Source organism: Spinacia oleracea, chromosome 3 (genome assembly GCF_020520425.1).
Source record: "Spinacia oleracea cultivar Varoflay chromosome 3, BTI_SOV_V1, whole genome shotgun sequence".
NCBI classification, from domain to species: Eukaryota; Viridiplantae; Streptophyta; class Magnoliopsida; order Caryophyllales; family Amaranthaceae; genus Spinacia; species Spinacia oleracea.
The window spans coordinates 59225709-59244041 of record NC_079489.1 but is presented as its reverse complement, the minus strand read 5'-3'; the positions used below and the strand labels follow the sequence as shown (position 1 = coordinate 59244041).

The window sequence follows — 18333 nt, the reverse complement described above, 5'->3', positions numbered from 1 at the left end:
GAAGCACAGAATAGAGTTGCTGCTTTTGCCCTTTGCCGCTTGTTTCCTGATATACCTGTTCAGTTTCTGATTACTGAGCCATATGCTTCGCTAGTTGTGAAATGGGAGGAAGGTGAGTGTTGTGAAATTTGAATGTATTGATGACAGTTCCATCATTGTGTTTCTCAAATGCTTGTGCTGTCAGGGGAATTGTCAGACATTATTGAAGACACTATGGAAGGTCGAAGGGCTGGTTTTGTGGAATCGTTGTTAAATGCTGGTTCTTCAGTAGGGAATAGTTCAGTTGATGTTGGTGACATTTCCAATCATAACGATGTTTCCGAAATGTTCGATGAACAATTGAGTGTTGCTAGTCTTCAGAGTATGTAAATTTAATGTGTATTTGCTTGCCATTCTTATTATTTTGTTACATGGTAGAAAAAATAACAGTAGATGACATTGTTAAAACAATATGTTAGCAGGAGTGAAGGAGTCCTTTGAAGCTCCACAAACACAAGTCATGAGGACGAAAATGTACTAGGAGCACCAGCTTGTATGTCCCATGGGAGAAAAAAAATCACCTTTTTTTTGGAAGAAAAAAAAAATGTACAAATCACAAAAAAAAGAAAAAAAAGATACTTTGGGAAGAAAAAACAAATCACTGGCAAACAACTCTTCCTAGATACTTTCTCCGTTCTTTTTTAGTTGACACATTTTTTTTGTTTTTTTTTTGTTTTCTAATAAAGAATTTCAACCATTAATATCTTTAATAATTAATAAGTAAAAATCATAAAATGTTGATACTCTCTTCGTCCCCGAATACTCGAAACGCTTTCCTTGTAAGGCCGTCCCGGATTAATTTGCAACGTTTCTAAATTTCTAATGATAGAAACTTTTATTAATTATATCAATTTCTCACTTACCCAATGACCCACCTACATCCCTACTCCCTAAAAAAAAACATTAAAAAATTCCACTATCCCCAAACCCACCCCCCTAACCCTTTAAAAGTTTAACACACATCCCACTACCTACATTAAAAAAATATCCCACTACCAATTACCATCTAATTAAATAAGTAAGTCAATTACAATGCATTAAACTCTGTGCCGGTCAAACCGTTTCGAGTATTCCGGGACGGAGGGAGTATTTTGAAAAATACGATAAGAGGAATCTAGCAAGATCCCACATTGCTGTTTGTTTTCTTAAGAATTAATCACAAAAGATAGTTAATCCATAGTATGTGAATAGTGTCAAAAGTCAATTCGTGTTAACTAAAAAAGAACGGAGGAAGTATTAAGGCTGAACTCTGTCATATTTTTCTGTGCTTAGGTAAACAAAATAAGCATGAGTAGGGGATGTCAAATAGTTAATTCCGCCGATTTCCTATTTGAACTGGCTAAGTTGGGATGTTGACTAAGTTGGGATGTCAAATAGTTCTGCAGTAAACTTGACATATAAATTATATTCCATTACCACTGTATCCCAAAGCACTTCTTGAGATTGAATATTCGTACATTTCTATGGAGTTCAACTCCAAATTATGTACTGATTTGTCATTGTCCATATTCTCCATAACCACGTCCCTAAGGAATTTGATTTCTGTATTCCCCTTCCACAGAATTCTTTTCTTTTTTTCTTTCTAAATAGGTAAACAAAGTCTCATTTGTAGTTTATAGTAATCTGGCATAGCTTTTTAACAATGGTATTAAAATTGGTTAACTGCAGGGCTTAACGTTTTGAAAGAAAAAGAGTGTTTCTTGTTAAGACGAGAACTGGAAAATAAGCAGAAGACATCAAGATACAAGGTCTGTGTCTTATAGTTGACTCACACATTTTTGTATAATAGTAAAAATGTAAATGTCAGTTTTTTGCTAATTTTATATGTGCTATCCAAGAAAAGTATGGTAGTGGTTAGACCAAATAAACCAGTCAAAATAAGCTTTTTGAAGTGCTGGAACCCGTTCCTCTAATTTGTATTTTTATTTTAATTTTTTAATAACCATCGGTGGTGGCTGGTGAGGTGTCTTCTGGAATATCTATACACGAGTGGGGGTGAGCTGAACGGTGTTGGATTTTTTTTCCATCTGTGTTTGTAATAGACTATAATTCGATAGCTTGGTGTGATTCTCCTTTTAGATGTTTTACATACTTCTTTTCACCATGTTCAATCACTTCAGCTTAGGAATTGCTAGTTGTTGTCTTAGCCTCCCTCTTTTTAGTAAAAAGGTGGCCGGAAGAACAATGTACTGAGGTATGCTGTTATTAGGTTCCAATGGTTATGGTGTTTGTTGGTGTTTGAAATTGCTGAATGAGGCAGGTAAACTCAGATTAATCTAGACTAAGGATTGCTGAACTTCTGTTCTCCTTTTAAGATTTTGAATAGGGCAGTAATTAATTAACTAAGGTGTGTCTCATCTACCCCTCTTTCAACTATTATGGAAGATGTATCTAGCAGGGAGGTGTTGGAGATTTTAGAGGAATTATGTTGATAGTTTTATTGTGGGTTCTAACTATGTTTTAGTTTCTCCTCACCGTTTGCGGAGATGCATGTCATTATTTTTGTCAGTGGAAATTTCTGTTACTAGTACCTTTCTCTTTTCTAAGGATATTTTAATTGTTGTCCTTTCTTTTCTCCAAGGTTTTGAATGAACTCTGTCAGTGAAAGGGTCAAAATTTTTCTGTTCAAATAATTTTCAATTTACCGGACCTGCAACTTAATAGGACATTTAGTATACAATCTTCAACCTTGATGTACCATTTGAGAAAACTACTTCAAGTCATAGTGTTTTGTCTCTTAAGTATTGATGCTTACAAGTACTGTGAAAGAATGTCTGGTGAAAAAGCATCCCAAAGAAAGCTCAATTTATTTGATTTTCTATTTGGTGTAAAACTCTTATTTCTGCTTCTAAAATAAAGAGATCTGAAAAAATAATTGCGGCTAAAATGCATACTCAAATGATTTAGCATGATAAGGCTCTTTGCTCTTTGCATGTAGAGCATGTTGGAAGCCAGAGCAGCACTTCCTATTGCTAAAACAAAGGATGAGATATTGTGCTCGTTGAAGCAAAATAATGTCGTTGTTGTTTGTGGGGAAACAGGCTCTGGGAAGACTACTCAGGTAAATGACGCTGATACATATGGCTTTTTGTTTTAAAAATTCAGTGGATTCTTATATCCTTCTCTCAGCTGTTAGCTAATGCTTCTTGGAGTATGAACTGCTGGTCTTTTTATCTCTTAACAGCATGGGTAGTTTCACCCTGTTTAACGTCAGTGCAGGTTCCACAATATATATTGGATGACATGATTGTGGCTGGTTGTGGCGGGCATTGCAACATTGTTTGTACACAACCACGACGAATAGCAGTGAGTGTCTATTTCCGAAAGTGTGTGTCCTGTATTTTGGTTGTGGGAGTCTGGACTCTGTAAGCCATGTTTTCTTGCGTTTTTGGTAGCATCCTTTTGATAAGAAGTTCTTACCGTTATGGGATCATGTAAAACAAGACAAATAATCCAGTGCATTGGCAAGCTTCTTGGAATTTACCTGGTACCATCGGTTTTTCTGTAACCTTGGGTGTCTTTTCTGTAGGTCAAGTGTCTCCTTTAATAAAAATTGTTTGTGTCCCAAGTACAAATTCTTGGGTCAGACGGTCTGGCTAAATAATATTGAAGTAAAATATGTAAAAATTAGGATAATTTGTTAGAAAGGACCTTAATCTGACCTTTCTGAGAATTTAGCCTGATCAATCTATAGAAAATAAACACGACTTATAAGCAGTAGACCATAATAACCTGTCACATGCATGGATTCATACTTGCACACATTTAGGCATGTAGCACCTATGTTCCTTATTGAATAATCATGCACGATTTGTACTTGAGCGGTTGAACCATATTAAAATTATTAACCACTTAAGCAATGATATAATATTAATAATTAGTTTGATAAACAGTAGATGGTCACTGCTATTCTTATTCATCTATGCAGGCTGCTAATCTTGAGAAAGAAATACGAAGAACATTCTTAGGTTTGCTTTCCAAGCGATTAAATAAGTTTTTTTCAGCGAAAATAAGTTTAGACAAAATAAGTTCAGATAAGTTTATATAAATTTAAATAAGTAATTTTCAGGTGAACCAAACATAGCCTAAGTGTTTAAGGATGCTAAATTGTTTTATTTATTTATTTATTAGAGTGGTTTGTTAAAAGTCATCTATCTAATAGTGGCTCTGAAAAAGATTTCTAATAATAATAATACTCCCTTCGTCCCATAATATAGTGCCTGTTTTCATAAAATGGTGTCCCTAAATGATGTGCCTATTTCTATTTTAAACCATTAATTTTTACCCATAATACTCTCATGCACTAATTGTAATTCCAATATTGTCCCAAAAAAGTCAGAATTTTTACTTTGAAAATTGTACTTTTTGACTTTTATTCAACCCATGTGCTTGATTTTTGTCTTTTTTAGATCTATTTATTATGTACACACCTTTAATCCCTAATTTCTCTCTCCATAAAAGCCAACTAACATCTACTTTATCTTGAAAGTACAAATAATTATTGTTTTTATTATCAATGTTATCATTTACCTTAATAACCGTGATTTTTGTCAAACGGGCACTATATTATGGGACGGAGGGAGTAAAAAAAATGATTCTCCATATGACCCTTGATCTCCTTCCTACATTTTTGACACATTATTTTTTGGAGAAAGTGAGTAAGCAGGTAAAGGTCCCCTGTTTTTGTAGGTAGGGATAAAGTGTGAGTGGGTATTTAAGGGTAAGCGGATCCAAATAGCAAGGGAAGGGAGGTATTAATGTATTATAGGAAAAACATAAAACCTTAAAAGAAAATGTAATCTAGAAAGTAGCTAAAGCAACTCCTAAAAGTTGTAGATAGTACCCAAGATTAGGGGGGGAGGGGTGGGGACTATGGGGTTGACTAGAATGTTCTAGGATAGGGGGAAACAATATGTGCAGAAGCACATTAACTAGGAGTTGTGGGTGAGGATGGAAAGATACCCTCCTTAAAACATAGGCTAAAATGGTGAAATGCAATTTCCTAGTTCAGTCAACCAGATGTATATTTTAAAGCATGGAACTTCTCATTACTGGATATGTCTTTGGTAAGCTTTAGGTTGGAGCAATCTTCCTTGTTCAACATGCTACATTAATTGGGTTTAACATGCATTTCAATTTTTTTTAAACTACATCTTTTCAATTTACTTGTGTAAATAAGTTCTATTTATTACACAAATTTTTCTTTAAAGGGTGTACAATAAATATTCTACATCAAAGTATAAGTTAAGTCAAAATGTTTAAAAGTTACCCCGGTATAATGTAAAAGTTATCTACTTTTTAGTGATACAAAAAGTAACATTGCCTTCTTACATAACTAAGAGAACACTTTTCTCCAGTTATGTGCAAATCAAAATCTTGATTTTGATTTGGTAAATACAATATACCAATTTTTTTTAAGCTCTAGATTTGTTATTTTATTATAACATTACTTTATCTATAACTATTGTGTGGAAAGGTCCGATAGATCATTGTAGTTTATAAGATACATACTCCTTTTCCTTAAAATTGCAAAATTTGTCCGTTTAGGATGTTTCTAAATAATTGCAACACTTGGCTATTTGGGATACTTATTTGGGTGCAAGTGGGGGCAAATGGGTGAATAAAATAAGCAATGTTCTTGCTTTAATTTTTTTTCTTTGGCAAATAGAGGGAGATATTATGATCCAAAAGAGTACACACAAACACCACAACCCAGCAAAGGGCCTCAAGCAATCTCTCCCCACCTTCTAGGAAGGGTTGAAAAGACACTATCATAGGCAAACAATAAGAAACCTACAGCAGTAGCTCCTACATTACATCATTACTTCTACAAGCTACTTTAACGTCCTTGCTTTTTAAGTACTCACATGGGTCAACTCTCAACTTTTCTTCTCTCTCCTCTTGTGTTAATAAACGTGTAAAACCCTAGTGTTGTAATTTTAGACAAATGGATGAAGTATATTGTCTATGGTTTATGTTTTATTCTCAGTAGTTCAATGCTATACTCACACATGTAATATTTTAGGCAAATGGATGAAGTATATTGTCTATGGTTTATGTTTTATTCTCAGTAGTTCAATGCTATACTCAAACATGTAATATTTTAGGCGATTTCTGTTGCTGAAAGGGTGGCCGTTGAGAGATGTGAACCTGCACCTGGTTTAAATGGATCATTGGTTGGTTACCAAGTTCGGCTAGATAGTGCAAGGTTTGCTTTTCCCGATCTTTCTAATTGATTTGTCTCGGCTGATACATATAATTGTTTCTGTTATTTCATAGTGATAGAAAAAAATAGTCACTGTCTTTAATGTTGAAACATAGAAATATGTAAATACGTGTCCGAGTTCTCTACTAATTTAAGAAAATTATCGTATTTCTGGTCGAAAATAACGTGTTGAGAATCATACCCATGTCTAAGTGTTTGACGAAGGTAGAGGATAATGAAGAATACACGCAACATGGACGCATTTATAACTTATGAGGTGAACTGAATTGATAATCAATGGCTAAAATTGATAAAGAATGGCTAACACACTGATTGGATTTGGCGGTCCAGAAGCGAGGCATCTAGTATGTGCGATCCTGGCTGAGAAAAGGCCATGAAATTAAAGAACATTTGACACAAGGCAGTGGTTCAATTGATCTGAATTTGTAATGATGTGAATGTTTTTCAGAATATTTTTTCCAGGGAACAAATTTTGGTGATGTTTACTTTATATAACTAGCATGTTTGTCATGGAAAATAAAAAGAAAATATGTAAAATCAACTGATGTAAGGAGCTTCTTCCTCTGGTTTCTTAAATTTCTGTACAGGTGTCTCCGGTAGATATTTGAATTGCATAGGTGTATTCAATCTTCTTGAGTCCTTGGTTTTTTCGTCTGTAGTTCTCTGCAAACTTTATTTTCATATTTGAATTTATATATATATCACCTTCTTTAATTGTCGGACGCATTTGAGGGAATATGTGTTCTGATTATTGGTTCTAGTTTGTTATTTATAATTATTATTTACTTTTTTGTGCTTCCTTCATTTCGTTGTCTGCAGAAATGATAGAACCAAACTCCTTTTCTGTACAACTGGTATTCTTTTACGGCAAATTGCGGTATGGCTGCAACATTTGCATGACAATTCAATTTTAATTATATATCATGACCTGATGGTTTGTTTGCATAATATTTTGGTTGTCTTCAGTTTTAGTTGCTTCCTCTACTTCATATTCTAACGGGGTATTATGTACTTTCGAGAGCTTCAAGTAAAAATTATTTCCAATACATCATAACATATATTGGGCGAGACAAACTGCTTATAACAGGGGAAACTAGTAGGGACAAACCCTCCTTTTGGCTTGCCTAATTTTAGTATTCTGGTCTAATCTAATGGCACAATCTTATCAGCATGTCTTTATATGTGCTGGAAAATGCAAGAGGCCCTCTACCTCTAAAAGTGATAAGTGTAGGGGTAAGCAGTGGTATATACAAATTGTTTCATAAGTCTCTCAACCTTATTATGTACCATATGGCCTTTTTCCACTTGCTGATATCAGGTTAAGCTACTTAGAAACTTGACACATTTTGCAACAGTACCTTAGTTGCGAAGGAATGGCCGATAAAGAGGTTTTAATGAACCCCAAGACTTTTTGACACGAAATGAATCACCAGTACTTTCAATAGTTGTACCAATTAGTTTTTCCAAAGCTAAGCATGGTCCATGGTTAAAAGTCTTCGCTTGAAAGCTCATCAGGCTGGTATGAGTGTACGTGTCCTTGAAGCTTATCTCACAGTCATACGACCTTGGGGTACAATTACTTGTCTTTTAACCGATTTGCCTCACCATTCAGGGACAAAGCTTTATCTCTTTTTGATTAATAGTAATCTCTTGAGTGTCACAGCATACTCATTTGGATTCCTGTTATCAATTTTTGCACATTTTGATGTACTATTTCATTTCATCACCTTCTGTTAAGTGTCAAGTAATCAAGTGTCAACTGATATACAAAACATGGGGCCAAAATTCCTGTACGGAATGTAGCTGATACACAGCATTTTGCTTTTTGAATACTTTTGAGATTCATCAATTCATGCTTTTCAACATGGTTATTAATTGATTTTTTCAGGGGAACAAGAGCTTTCACGGTATCACTCATGTTATAGTTGATGAGGTGCATGAACGATCTTTGTTGGTGAGTCTTAATTCTAAGAATTGTGCTTCTGTGCTTCTGCAACAATTTTTTTTTTCTATCCGCATTTATTAGCTGCTAAAGAAAGTGGTGCGACAATTTTTATTTTTACAGCTGTATGTTACAAAACTTATCTTTTTAGCACATCATTTTAACAATTTGTGAATGATGTTACAATCTACTTACTTAGTTGTAAGCTTATCTCCAATTTCTGAAACATAAATCACAAGTAGCTGTTCCACAAATTAAAAGTACCATTTTAACTACTTTCGAATGTTGTCAGAATGTAAGTGACTTCTTCACACAAGGAATTATATGAAAAACAAACACGTGAGAAGAACCGGGAGTTTTGCTCCAACCACACACCGCATAAAATTTCCATGAGAGCAATCGGCTATAAGTTCTGCTCCTTACTCTTTCGAGACCCCTAAAACAAATCTGCAATCAATCCATAACCAAGATTCCTCATGATAAACCACAACATTCCTCCTGTTATGAACCGACTTACTGCGATATTTTTTTTTGAAAGGAAAATTAATTCATTAAAAGAGTCATACGACATCTACAAGAGAAAGATAGATCTAACAAATACATGATAAATTGAATCAAATAAAGGTTTCCTTCATCAAAACTACGGTCGTTGAATATATCTTGCACTGTAAAACGTCTCCCGTATATAACGCTGGAACATGCAGCCTTTTCAGAGAAAGGGAACGATTTGTTGTAGCCGCGAGGAGGATTTCCACTTGATTCATCTAAATGTAGTTGAAAAATTAATATCTGTTGCGATCCCGCATAAAACTTTACCAACGGACCAATTCTACATAAGTCCACTACGAGTGAACGACAAACCAAACATACTAAAACTAACTCCACCATAAGGAGACTAACGAACAAGGACGAACTCCGCCCACATGGGAAAAATTTATTGAATTTAAGAGACAATAGATGAATAATTGAAGACAAAGGGTCGGAAATAGTCTAACTATTTCCGAAGAAATTAGACTATTTTCGGCCTACAACGGATAAGAAAATAAACCCTAAAAAAGGAGAGAGGGAGAGAAAGCGGCGAGAGACTTACTGCAATATAATGGAAGGTTGTATTTGATTAAACCGAATAAATACAAAGCTTGAATTACACAAGTGAGACTATCAAGAGGTCTCTTCTCTCCAAGGGCTAAACTCAAATACTCTTAACATATTTCTGTTCTTCCCTCCCCCCCCCAACTTTTAATTCCAAAATCCTTAACTAAAGACAAACATCATGAAAAGGAAACAAATAAAAGACAAAGAGGCTTAATTGCTCTCTTAAACTTGGTGGCTGTGGTGGCTCAGCGGGTGCCCAACGCAAACTCCTCTGCTTGCTTGGCTTGTCTTCTTCTCCCCAACCTTCGTCCTCTTCTATGAGCATCACAATGATCTCCTTTCTCCGCAATTGTGGCCGATGGAGCACTTGTCATCGCACCGGAAACACAACCCACGACTCGTCTTCTCCTGGAGCTCCCTGTAAATCTCTTGAACTCTACCATTTGGGCTTGGGAAATTAGAGTTGGAACAAGAATGGTTTGACTAAGGTTTGTGAACCAGTGGTAGTGTTTGGGTTGTTTTTGCTATTGAGGTTTGGCTTGGGATAACTTCCTATAGAAGATTGGGAGGAAGTAAAGTTCTTGGGCGGTTGGGCCCAGTAACATTTAGCCCAACAATGTAAATTGAAAAGGTACTTGCTTTTCCTTGGCTTGGTAAAAAGATCCACCCTTCTTTGACCCACTTACCCGGATCCGCTCTTCTGCTTGGGCTGCGACCTCCATTGCTTGCTCTAGGCTAATCGTGTTGAGAAGCGTTAACTCCGCCTTGATGTCATCCTTCAAACCGTTGACAAATTGACCCATGAGGATTGAGGAGACTCTCTGGTATATCAGATAGAGGTGCCGCCATTTCTATAAACCTCTTCCGATATTCCAACACGGTGTTGGTTTGTTCGGTAGCCAACCACTGTTTGTGGAGACACCAACGTTTAAGGGGCGAAACTGATGGTGTATACGATCCTTCAAGTCGTTCCACGAGTGAACCGGGTTTCGACCATTGCTCCATTGATACCACTTTAAAGCTTCTCTTTCCATGGCTACTACGGCTACATCTAACTTCTCATCTTCCTTCAATTTACATACCATAGAGTATTTCTCACTAAGGAGAATCCACCCGTCCGGGTCCCCCCTTCAAAAAAGGGCATCTCTATCTTACGATACCACCAACGCCCAACTCCATTTTCGGTTCTCCCTCCTCCCTCCTCCCTCCTCTCTCATATACTCTTCCTCTCCTGCCAAACCTGTCCCTGTCATTGAATTCTGCCTCTGAAACCTCTTCTTTAGGCGGTGGGGTATGTCTCCTTCGCATCATCTCTTTCATCATTGCCTGGATTGGGTTTTAAGAGCACCCATTTGGTTGTCTTGGTTTTCCTGGAGTCTGCCTTTCAGTTATGGCTGCCTGCACTTGGTCGTCGTTCTTTTGGGCCTCAACGACGTTGGTTGCAGCAGTTTACTCTGCGAGAGTGTGGTTCAAGTTCTCCGATGGAGTTGGCCATCGCATCAAACCGCCCTTCCAGGTTGGTGAGGCGTTGATCGAGCTGGTCTCTGACTTCACCGATTGTGCGGTACAAACCTTCGATTCTCCGTGCGTTTGAGATTGTCATCTCGCTAATGATACCAGGTTTTATATAATAGAAGGTTGTATTTGATTTAATTGAATACGCACAAAGCTTGAATTACACAAGTGAGACTCTGAGGGGGGTCTTCTCTCCCACGGCTGAACTAAAATACTCTCAACATAACATAATTCTGTTCTTCCCTTTCCCTCCCTTTTAATTCCAAAATCCTTAACTAAAGACAAACGTTACAAATAGAAAACAAATAAAAGACAAAGAGGCTTAATTGCTCTCTTAAACTCCAAAATCCTTCAGTTGGTTGCCTAATGCTAACTCCTCTGCTTGCTTAGCTTGTCTTCTTCTGGTTAGGTGGGTTCATTGCACCTCCATAGGTTACTCGCCACTTCAGAGTAATATAGACTTGTGAACAAGGATCAGTATTGGCACAAGTGGTGCACAACAAAGCAAGCAGACACCCAGTCAAATAACCAATCCCAGCCCATGCATTTGGAGCTTGCCATTAGTGTTGATCATCTCCAATGCCAAAGTCTACCAAAAAGTGATGGAAACTGTGGGGGTTGATTTAATCAACTTAAGAGATATTTACGAGAAAAAGACCCTGAAGAATCCCTGATCCACTCTCTTGAATCCTCCCTTTGCAACTAATTGAAATTTCAGCACCTCTACTCCTCTAGTATGGTCGAGTTGCCATCTCTCTTTGTGTCCCTTGTGCTAGATGAGGAAAGGAGCTACTCAAGGCATATATCCGGCGGTGAAGTAGATCTCGGACGACAATTCCTGTATGACTCCATATCATATGGTAGAGTCGGAAAATCCAAATCCCAAGCATTATCACATTTACACCCAACAATGTGTAGCATGGAGCACTGACATAATTAAGAGAATCGAGCACCAAAAGGCTGCTCTCCTCCCTAAACATCTTCCGAAAACCGAATATGTGGGCCGTACCCTACCTTGAACCTCACTAAGGGAGAGGAAAAATTGAATACCTGTAAAACGAACTTCCAAGGACAACTCACCCTTATCCTCCCCGAGTATCCCCCAACCCATTTTTAGAAAGATCACTTGAAAATATAGCATGTTAAAAAATTGATGAAATTGTAGATATGTCGCTCTATATAGTTTTTAGTCTTTTCGTGTCTGCAATTATTGAAATGAAATTAGGTCTTTCTGATCATTCTCATTGTGGTTTGTGACATAAACAGGGGGATTTCCTGCTTATTGTCTTAAAGAACTTACTGGAAAAGCAAGCTGCAAGTGGCAACCAAACATTTAAAGTTATACTCATGTGAGCTATTAGTAGGAAGTTATACCCTTGACTGTTCCTTTTCTATTGTCTCTTTTGTCTAATTTTACAAGTGCACAATGTTAGGTCTGCAACAGTTGATTCAAATTTGTTTTCACGCTATTTCGGTGACTGCCCAGTGATTACTGCCAAAGGTCGAACATATCCTGTTTCAACATTTTTTCTTGAAGATGTATATGAAAAAACATACTACCATCTTCCGTCAGATTCCCCAGCCTGTTTAGGTTTTAAGACATTTGGCCATGAGGTAGTATTTAGTTCTAATTTATTTGTTTCTTTTTCTTTTCGATTGTCAAGTTGGTTGATCTTTAACTGACATGTTGATTATGGCTGTTTCCTTTTCATTTTCCTAGACCTTTCCTATTTTTATTCATTTTAGGCTAAAATATACTTCCTCCGTCTTTAATACTCGCACAATTTGAACTTTTACTCTATTCTCACTCTTCTTTCACCATATATTGTGATTTATAACGTAAGAAAATATTGTCATGTGGATATTGTTAGATTTGTCTTGATTATTTCTTCCTTTTTTTTTAAATGCATCAATTGCATGGGTTCGCAGGTTTAGGAGGCCCGTGCAATATTATTATTAAATGGTGCAAGAGGGCAAGTAGATAATTTATGTATTCTTATAAAACAATAATCGGGACCATAATAGAGAGATCATGTGAGATATGATTTTTTTTAATTTTTAAGTGGGGACCATAAGAGAGAGAACCAATAAAATATTTTGAGTAGTGATTAATAAAAGAGAGAGAACAATAAATTATGATAGAAAAAGTTACCAAATGTAGAAGGTGGTGCATTTAAAAAAAAACACCCATAAAAAGCAAGTGATGCATTTAAAAAAAAGAGGGAGTATATACTTTCAAAACATCAATTTTTTGTATAAGTTTTACTAAGATATAATTACAGATATTAAGGGTAAAAGTTATGCATCGGTAAAACGGTACAAGTGACAGATAACAGAGGAAATTTAAACAATGAATCATCTCGGAGCCATTACAAAGTTCAAATATCAAAAAAATATACTATGTGCTGAAAAAACTACTTCAAAGTCTTGTATGAAGGAATGCATGCATTACATTAATTGTTACTTTCTGATGGACTCCCTACTGATCGGGAAGTAGACTCCGTAGAATTTGGTCTTATCTGAAGTTGATGACTACATGTAGTTGAATGATAGGAAAGCTTCCTTTAGTGTAATACAATCTGCTGGTTTGGTTGATGGGAACCATTGTCTCCGTTTCTGTTCTAATTGATTGTAGATTATATATTAAACAATTTATGTAATCAATAATCACGTTTTTTTTAATATCTAACTCATATATGTTGAACATAGTAAGGTAACCTACTCATACTCATACCGCGTACTGAAGCGTACTCCGTACTTGGCAACACTTGGCTTAACTGTACAGAAAATGCAACAATTCAAAATAAATTTATTCAATGGTTGGTTAATCAGGGAAGGCTGCAGACTAAAGATCGATTGTACAAGAGGGGTGTTTGTAGTGATACTAAATTCCTTCTCTGTGGTACTCAAGATGAAAGTCATGACCACCTATTTTTTGAATGCCAGTTCAGTAGGAATTGCTTCACTCATTCTCTGAATTGGATATTAGGTATTGGTACTCACATGATATCTCCTACAGCTCCTGAAATGGGTTAGTAGAGACTATAAGGGCTCAAGGTTCAGAAGACCTACTGTTTATGCTACGATTGCAGCAACATCCTATGCAATTTGGCAAGCAAGGAACACTTCACTTTGGGAGCAAAAGGTTCCAAGGGTTCAGACAGTAGTGAAAGGCATAGAAGTAGAAATTAAAGCTAGAATAAGAGGAGTGATGGGAAGGAAAATCAGCCAACTTGACAGAACATGGATGGAAAATTTGTAATTAGTCTTGGTTGTTTGTTCTGAGTTTTAGAATTGTTTTATTATGGCCTGTTGGCCTAGTTTCGTAACTTTTTATTAGAGAAGGGTCCTTCCTAGAAGGTTTGTTCTCTAATAAGCAAGTCATAACAAACTTTTTGGTTGTGTTTTTAGGTTGTTGGAGGTTCTATTGACAACCGTAGAGGGAAGAAAAGTCTTGTCTTATCATCAATGGGTGATGAAACTCTTCTCTCGGAAGAATGCATGAACCCACACTATAACCCCAGTGCATATCAATCATACAGTGATCAAACACGATTGAATCTGGTACAATATCCGATCCTGGTGTAGGGTGGTGTTAATAACATATGTATTATGCTTCTTTGTTTTTACTTCAATCAACTATGTGTTGGTGCAGAAAAAATTGAATGAAGATGTAATAGATTATGATCTTCTTGAAGACTTGGTGTGTCATATTGATGAAAATTGTGGTGATGGCGCCATTCTTGTTTTCTTGCCTGTAAGACTTTCTATTTTTTTCCGGTGTCCAAAAGACAGTTGTATATTGTGCTAGTTACTGATTGAAAGTTCGGTTGGAGCTATTATAGGGCATTTCAGAAATTTACAAATTACACGATAAGCTGGCTGCTTCATATCGCTTTGGTGGAGAATCTTCTGAATGGCTCCTGCCATTGCATTCATCTGTAGCCGCATCTGACCAAAAAAAGGTGTTTCTGAAGTCACCCAAAGACATTCGTAAGGTATGCTAGCATCTTAAAAACATTTCCTTTTTAAAGATAAATTTCAGTTTTTCCGTTTGGAACAAGTTTTATGTTGATAAATCTAGCTAATTTTATCTTGAAGTTTTCATAGTACTGTGTGAGTCGGAGTTCCTGTGTTTTGCCACTATATTCTTACAATTCTTGGTGGACGGAAATCAGTGACTGCAGATGTGTGGGATCAGTGTGACATGAATGTGAACCTTATCAAGTATAGGGGCTAATACTTTTCTCCAAGCAGGTCCATGACCATGGTTGTTTATAGTATTCATCCCTCTAAACTGAATAATTCTGTTTTGACAAGTGCATCGTCAGGCGGGGTAATTTCTTAAAAGGTATGAGGTGACCTCCATAATTAAAATGAGAATTATGGTGTGTTCTTCACGATTAGCATGAGAATTACGAGGTGACTCTGGCTGGGAAACTTGGATACAATATCTGTCTTTTGAAATACTGCTTTAATGGAGTGAAATGTATAGGTCGAATAGTGCAAAAGACAGACAAACTATAAACTTACCAAAAAGGCCATACAGTTGATTATACATATTGTTGTATTAGTATATCATGACCATCCTATTAATCACGAATTAACATATTGTTAATAAAAATAATAAATTTAGATGGGTGGAGCATATAGTTCAAACATTATGATGCAAAGCACAGTTTTCTGCATACTACAAACGATGCCAATTTAAACCCCGCTGAAGGGTAGATGATACTATTCACACACTCTTATTAATTTTTTATGATTTATACATAAGGAATTATATAGTCATGTGGGGTCTTGTTAGATTGGTCTCATATATATTTTCAAATATACCGACTTTTAATAATTTTAGCTGATGCATAATAAGGGATATTAATGGATAAAGTTTTGTATTGACATGCGTGAGACATCAAACGGTGCAATAATAAAAAAATGGAGGAAGTAAATGAACTCAGTTAACTACTAATTCAATCAGTTATCAGTTAACAACTAATTCAAATCAGTTATCAGTTAACTACTAATTCAATCAGTTATCGGTTAACGACTAATTCAATCAGTTATCAGTTAACAGTACTGCTATTTGCAAATGAGACCCAACCTCTTATTCGTGCAGACGGATTGTGTTTTTAAATTATTTGCACTATTTATTTTTTGTTTTGTTATATATGCAGATTATAATGGCGACAAATATAGCAGAGACAAGCTTAACAATAGATGACGTGGTGTATGTAATTGATTCTGGGAAGCACAAGGAGTACCGTTATGACCCACGGAAGGTTTCCATCATTCTTAATAGCTTTGTGAAATATGTGGGCTGTTTGTTGTATATATTAAGTTATTGTAGCCTCTCAGATTCTCAATGGTAATAATGTCCAACTTACACTTGGTTACTTCTAGAAACTCTCAATGATGGCCGAGGATTGGATATCCCAAGCAAATGTAAAACAAAGACGAGGAAGAGCTGGGCGAGTAAAACCCGGTACTTGTTTTTGCTTGTATACACGCCATAGATTTGAAAAAATGATGCGATCATTCCAGGTACACCATGAACACCAGACGTAAATTTTTATAGTCCGTGTCCATCTTGTATGTTGTACCCTAATCATTCATCTAATTCGCACGTGACTTTCTTAAATCTGAAGGTTCCGGAGATGCTAAGAATGCCTCTGGTAGAACTATGTCTACAGATTAAGCTGCTTTCTCTCGGTGATATAAAACTTTTTTTATCCAAGGTATGACCTTGAAGATTATCAAAATATGAGTTGGTGAAGCAGGATACTTACATTGCTGTATTTACTAATTGTGGGATCATAGACTGCATTCTGGGACACTGGACTAATTGAGATAGAGGGCATTGTTTAGCTTTGCGGTATATATGATTTTGATTACTTTGTTACTTCCAGGCTATTGAAACGCCGAAGGATGAAGCTATAAACTCGGCAGTGTCATCATTGAAGGAGGTAGGGTTGCTTAGCTTCCAATATTAAGGTTTTACAGTATTTTCTTATTCTGATTTTGAAGAGCCCTCAGCTATCATAGGACATAAAACCATGGATCGGAATCAACTTACGGCTTTTTCCATTTATACTATATAAGAGCCTATTTGCCTAAGATTTTCCCTCAAAGCTCTCTTGTTATAAAGACCAGGTGGCAGCAGGAAAGTTATTATGTTTATAAGATTATAAGAGTGTAACTTGAATGTAAAAATCTTTGTGTTTACCCTTTACGTCACTCTTGAAATATCTGCCAAGGCAGCAAGTTGCAGAAAACTTAAACCATGCTTCTTGTGCTTTGAGTATGCCACACACATAATATTTTAGTACTCCAGTCCTGATACTTTTTAGCTGGTGAATGTAAATAAATTATTTATCCTCTGGCTATTCAATCTTCTTCGGCGAATTCTTTGAGAAGTGTCAAATATTGAAGAAATCTTATTTCGTACTTTTTTTTAGTAACGATAACCTTTCTATACTCTTTAAGTAAAACGCTATGTCCTCCGTATTTTTTTAGGAGTCACAATTACTACATCCGTATTTTTTCAGGAGTCACATTTCCATTTTTGGTAACTTTTACACCCACTTCTCAGTTGTTTATTATTTTTTACTTTCCTATTAGCCCACTTAAATCATAAATAATTCCAGTTTTAGTAACCTTTACACCACACTTGTTTTTTTTTCTTCATATTTCTTTATTATCAACTACTCCATTTGCATCATTATATCAAATGCAACTATGTTTCCTTAATACTTGTGCCGGTCAATATGTGACTCCTAAACAAATACGGAGGGAGTATTTTCTTTTGACATTTAGACATAATAACCATTCTATATTTAGTTACTTCAATTTTGCATAGGCTTGGGACATAAACTTGGATTTCGGGAAAATATGAAACGGATAATGAAAAAGGAATTTGTTACAACACAATAGAGCGCAAGAGTCTTTTATAAACCGTTAATAAGGACATAGTTTGCCAGTCATACTTCCCATAATCCTGTCATTGAAAGACACTAAAAACATCAGTGCAACTCTACCGTTATATTTCTTATCACTCAAGGGAAATCGGTGGTGAAGGAAACTAGGCTAGAACTCTTTTTCTTAAACCCTCACTCTCCTTGATACTAATTCAGAGTCCCATGTCATTTCTTTCTAACCCTCAAAATCTCCAGGCTATCTTAACTTCGAATAGCTTTCCTATAGTTATTTCACCTAAAGGGTACTTAGACTTGTACATGGAAAGATGCAATATGGTATTTGTTTGAAGCGTAAAAATGTCTCGAATACCCATTACTGCAAATGCCTTCTCCATTAGTTATGATATGTTTTCCTCTCTCGTCGATCTGTAAGTACAAAATACATTATTTTTGGAAATGCACCTATTTTGTGTTTTATTTATGTCTTTTTTATCTATATGTATGTACATTCTATGTAAACAACCTTATTTTTAAGGCAAAAAACATCCTAGTATTCCCACTTAAGGCAAACATCCTAGTATCCTAGTATAAAAAAACATCCT

The 18333-nt window shown here is 36.0% G+C and overlaps 1 protein-coding gene across 3 annotated transcripts in view; it reads left to right on the top strand.

Annotated features, from left to right (window-relative positions):
• LOC110784873 (DExH-box ATP-dependent RNA helicase DExH7, chloroplastic) overlaps positions 1-18333 on the top strand; it is a 60721-nt gene that overhangs the window by 17755 nt on the left and 24633 nt on the right. For 2 of the 3 annotated variants that reach the window (XM_021989322.2, XM_021989320.2), the window contains exons 8-24: positions 1-112; positions 185-361; positions 1708-1787; positions 2978-3100; positions 3259-3345; positions 6147-6247; positions 7085-7142; positions 8154-8219; positions 12084-12166; positions 12251-12431; positions 14229-14381; positions 14473-14574; positions 14663-14815; positions 15992-16096; positions 16218-16358; positions 16463-16552; positions 16724-16780. In XM_021989322.2, the coding sequence (XP_021845014.2) occupies positions 1-112; positions 185-361; positions 1708-1787; positions 2978-3100; positions 3259-3345; positions 6147-6247; positions 7085-7142; positions 8154-8219; positions 12084-12166; positions 12251-12431; positions 14229-14381; positions 14473-14574; positions 14663-14815; positions 15992-16096; positions 16218-16358; positions 16463-16552; positions 16724-16780 (1869 nt within the window). The remainder of the gene's footprint in view (positions 113-184; positions 362-1707; positions 1788-2977; positions 3101-3258; positions 3346-6146; positions 6248-7084; positions 7143-8153; positions 8220-12083; positions 12167-12250; positions 12432-14228; positions 14382-14472; positions 14575-14662; positions 14816-15991; positions 16097-16217; positions 16359-16462; positions 16553-16723; positions 16781-18333) is intronic. The other variant, XM_056840353.1, reaches the window with a different exon arrangement.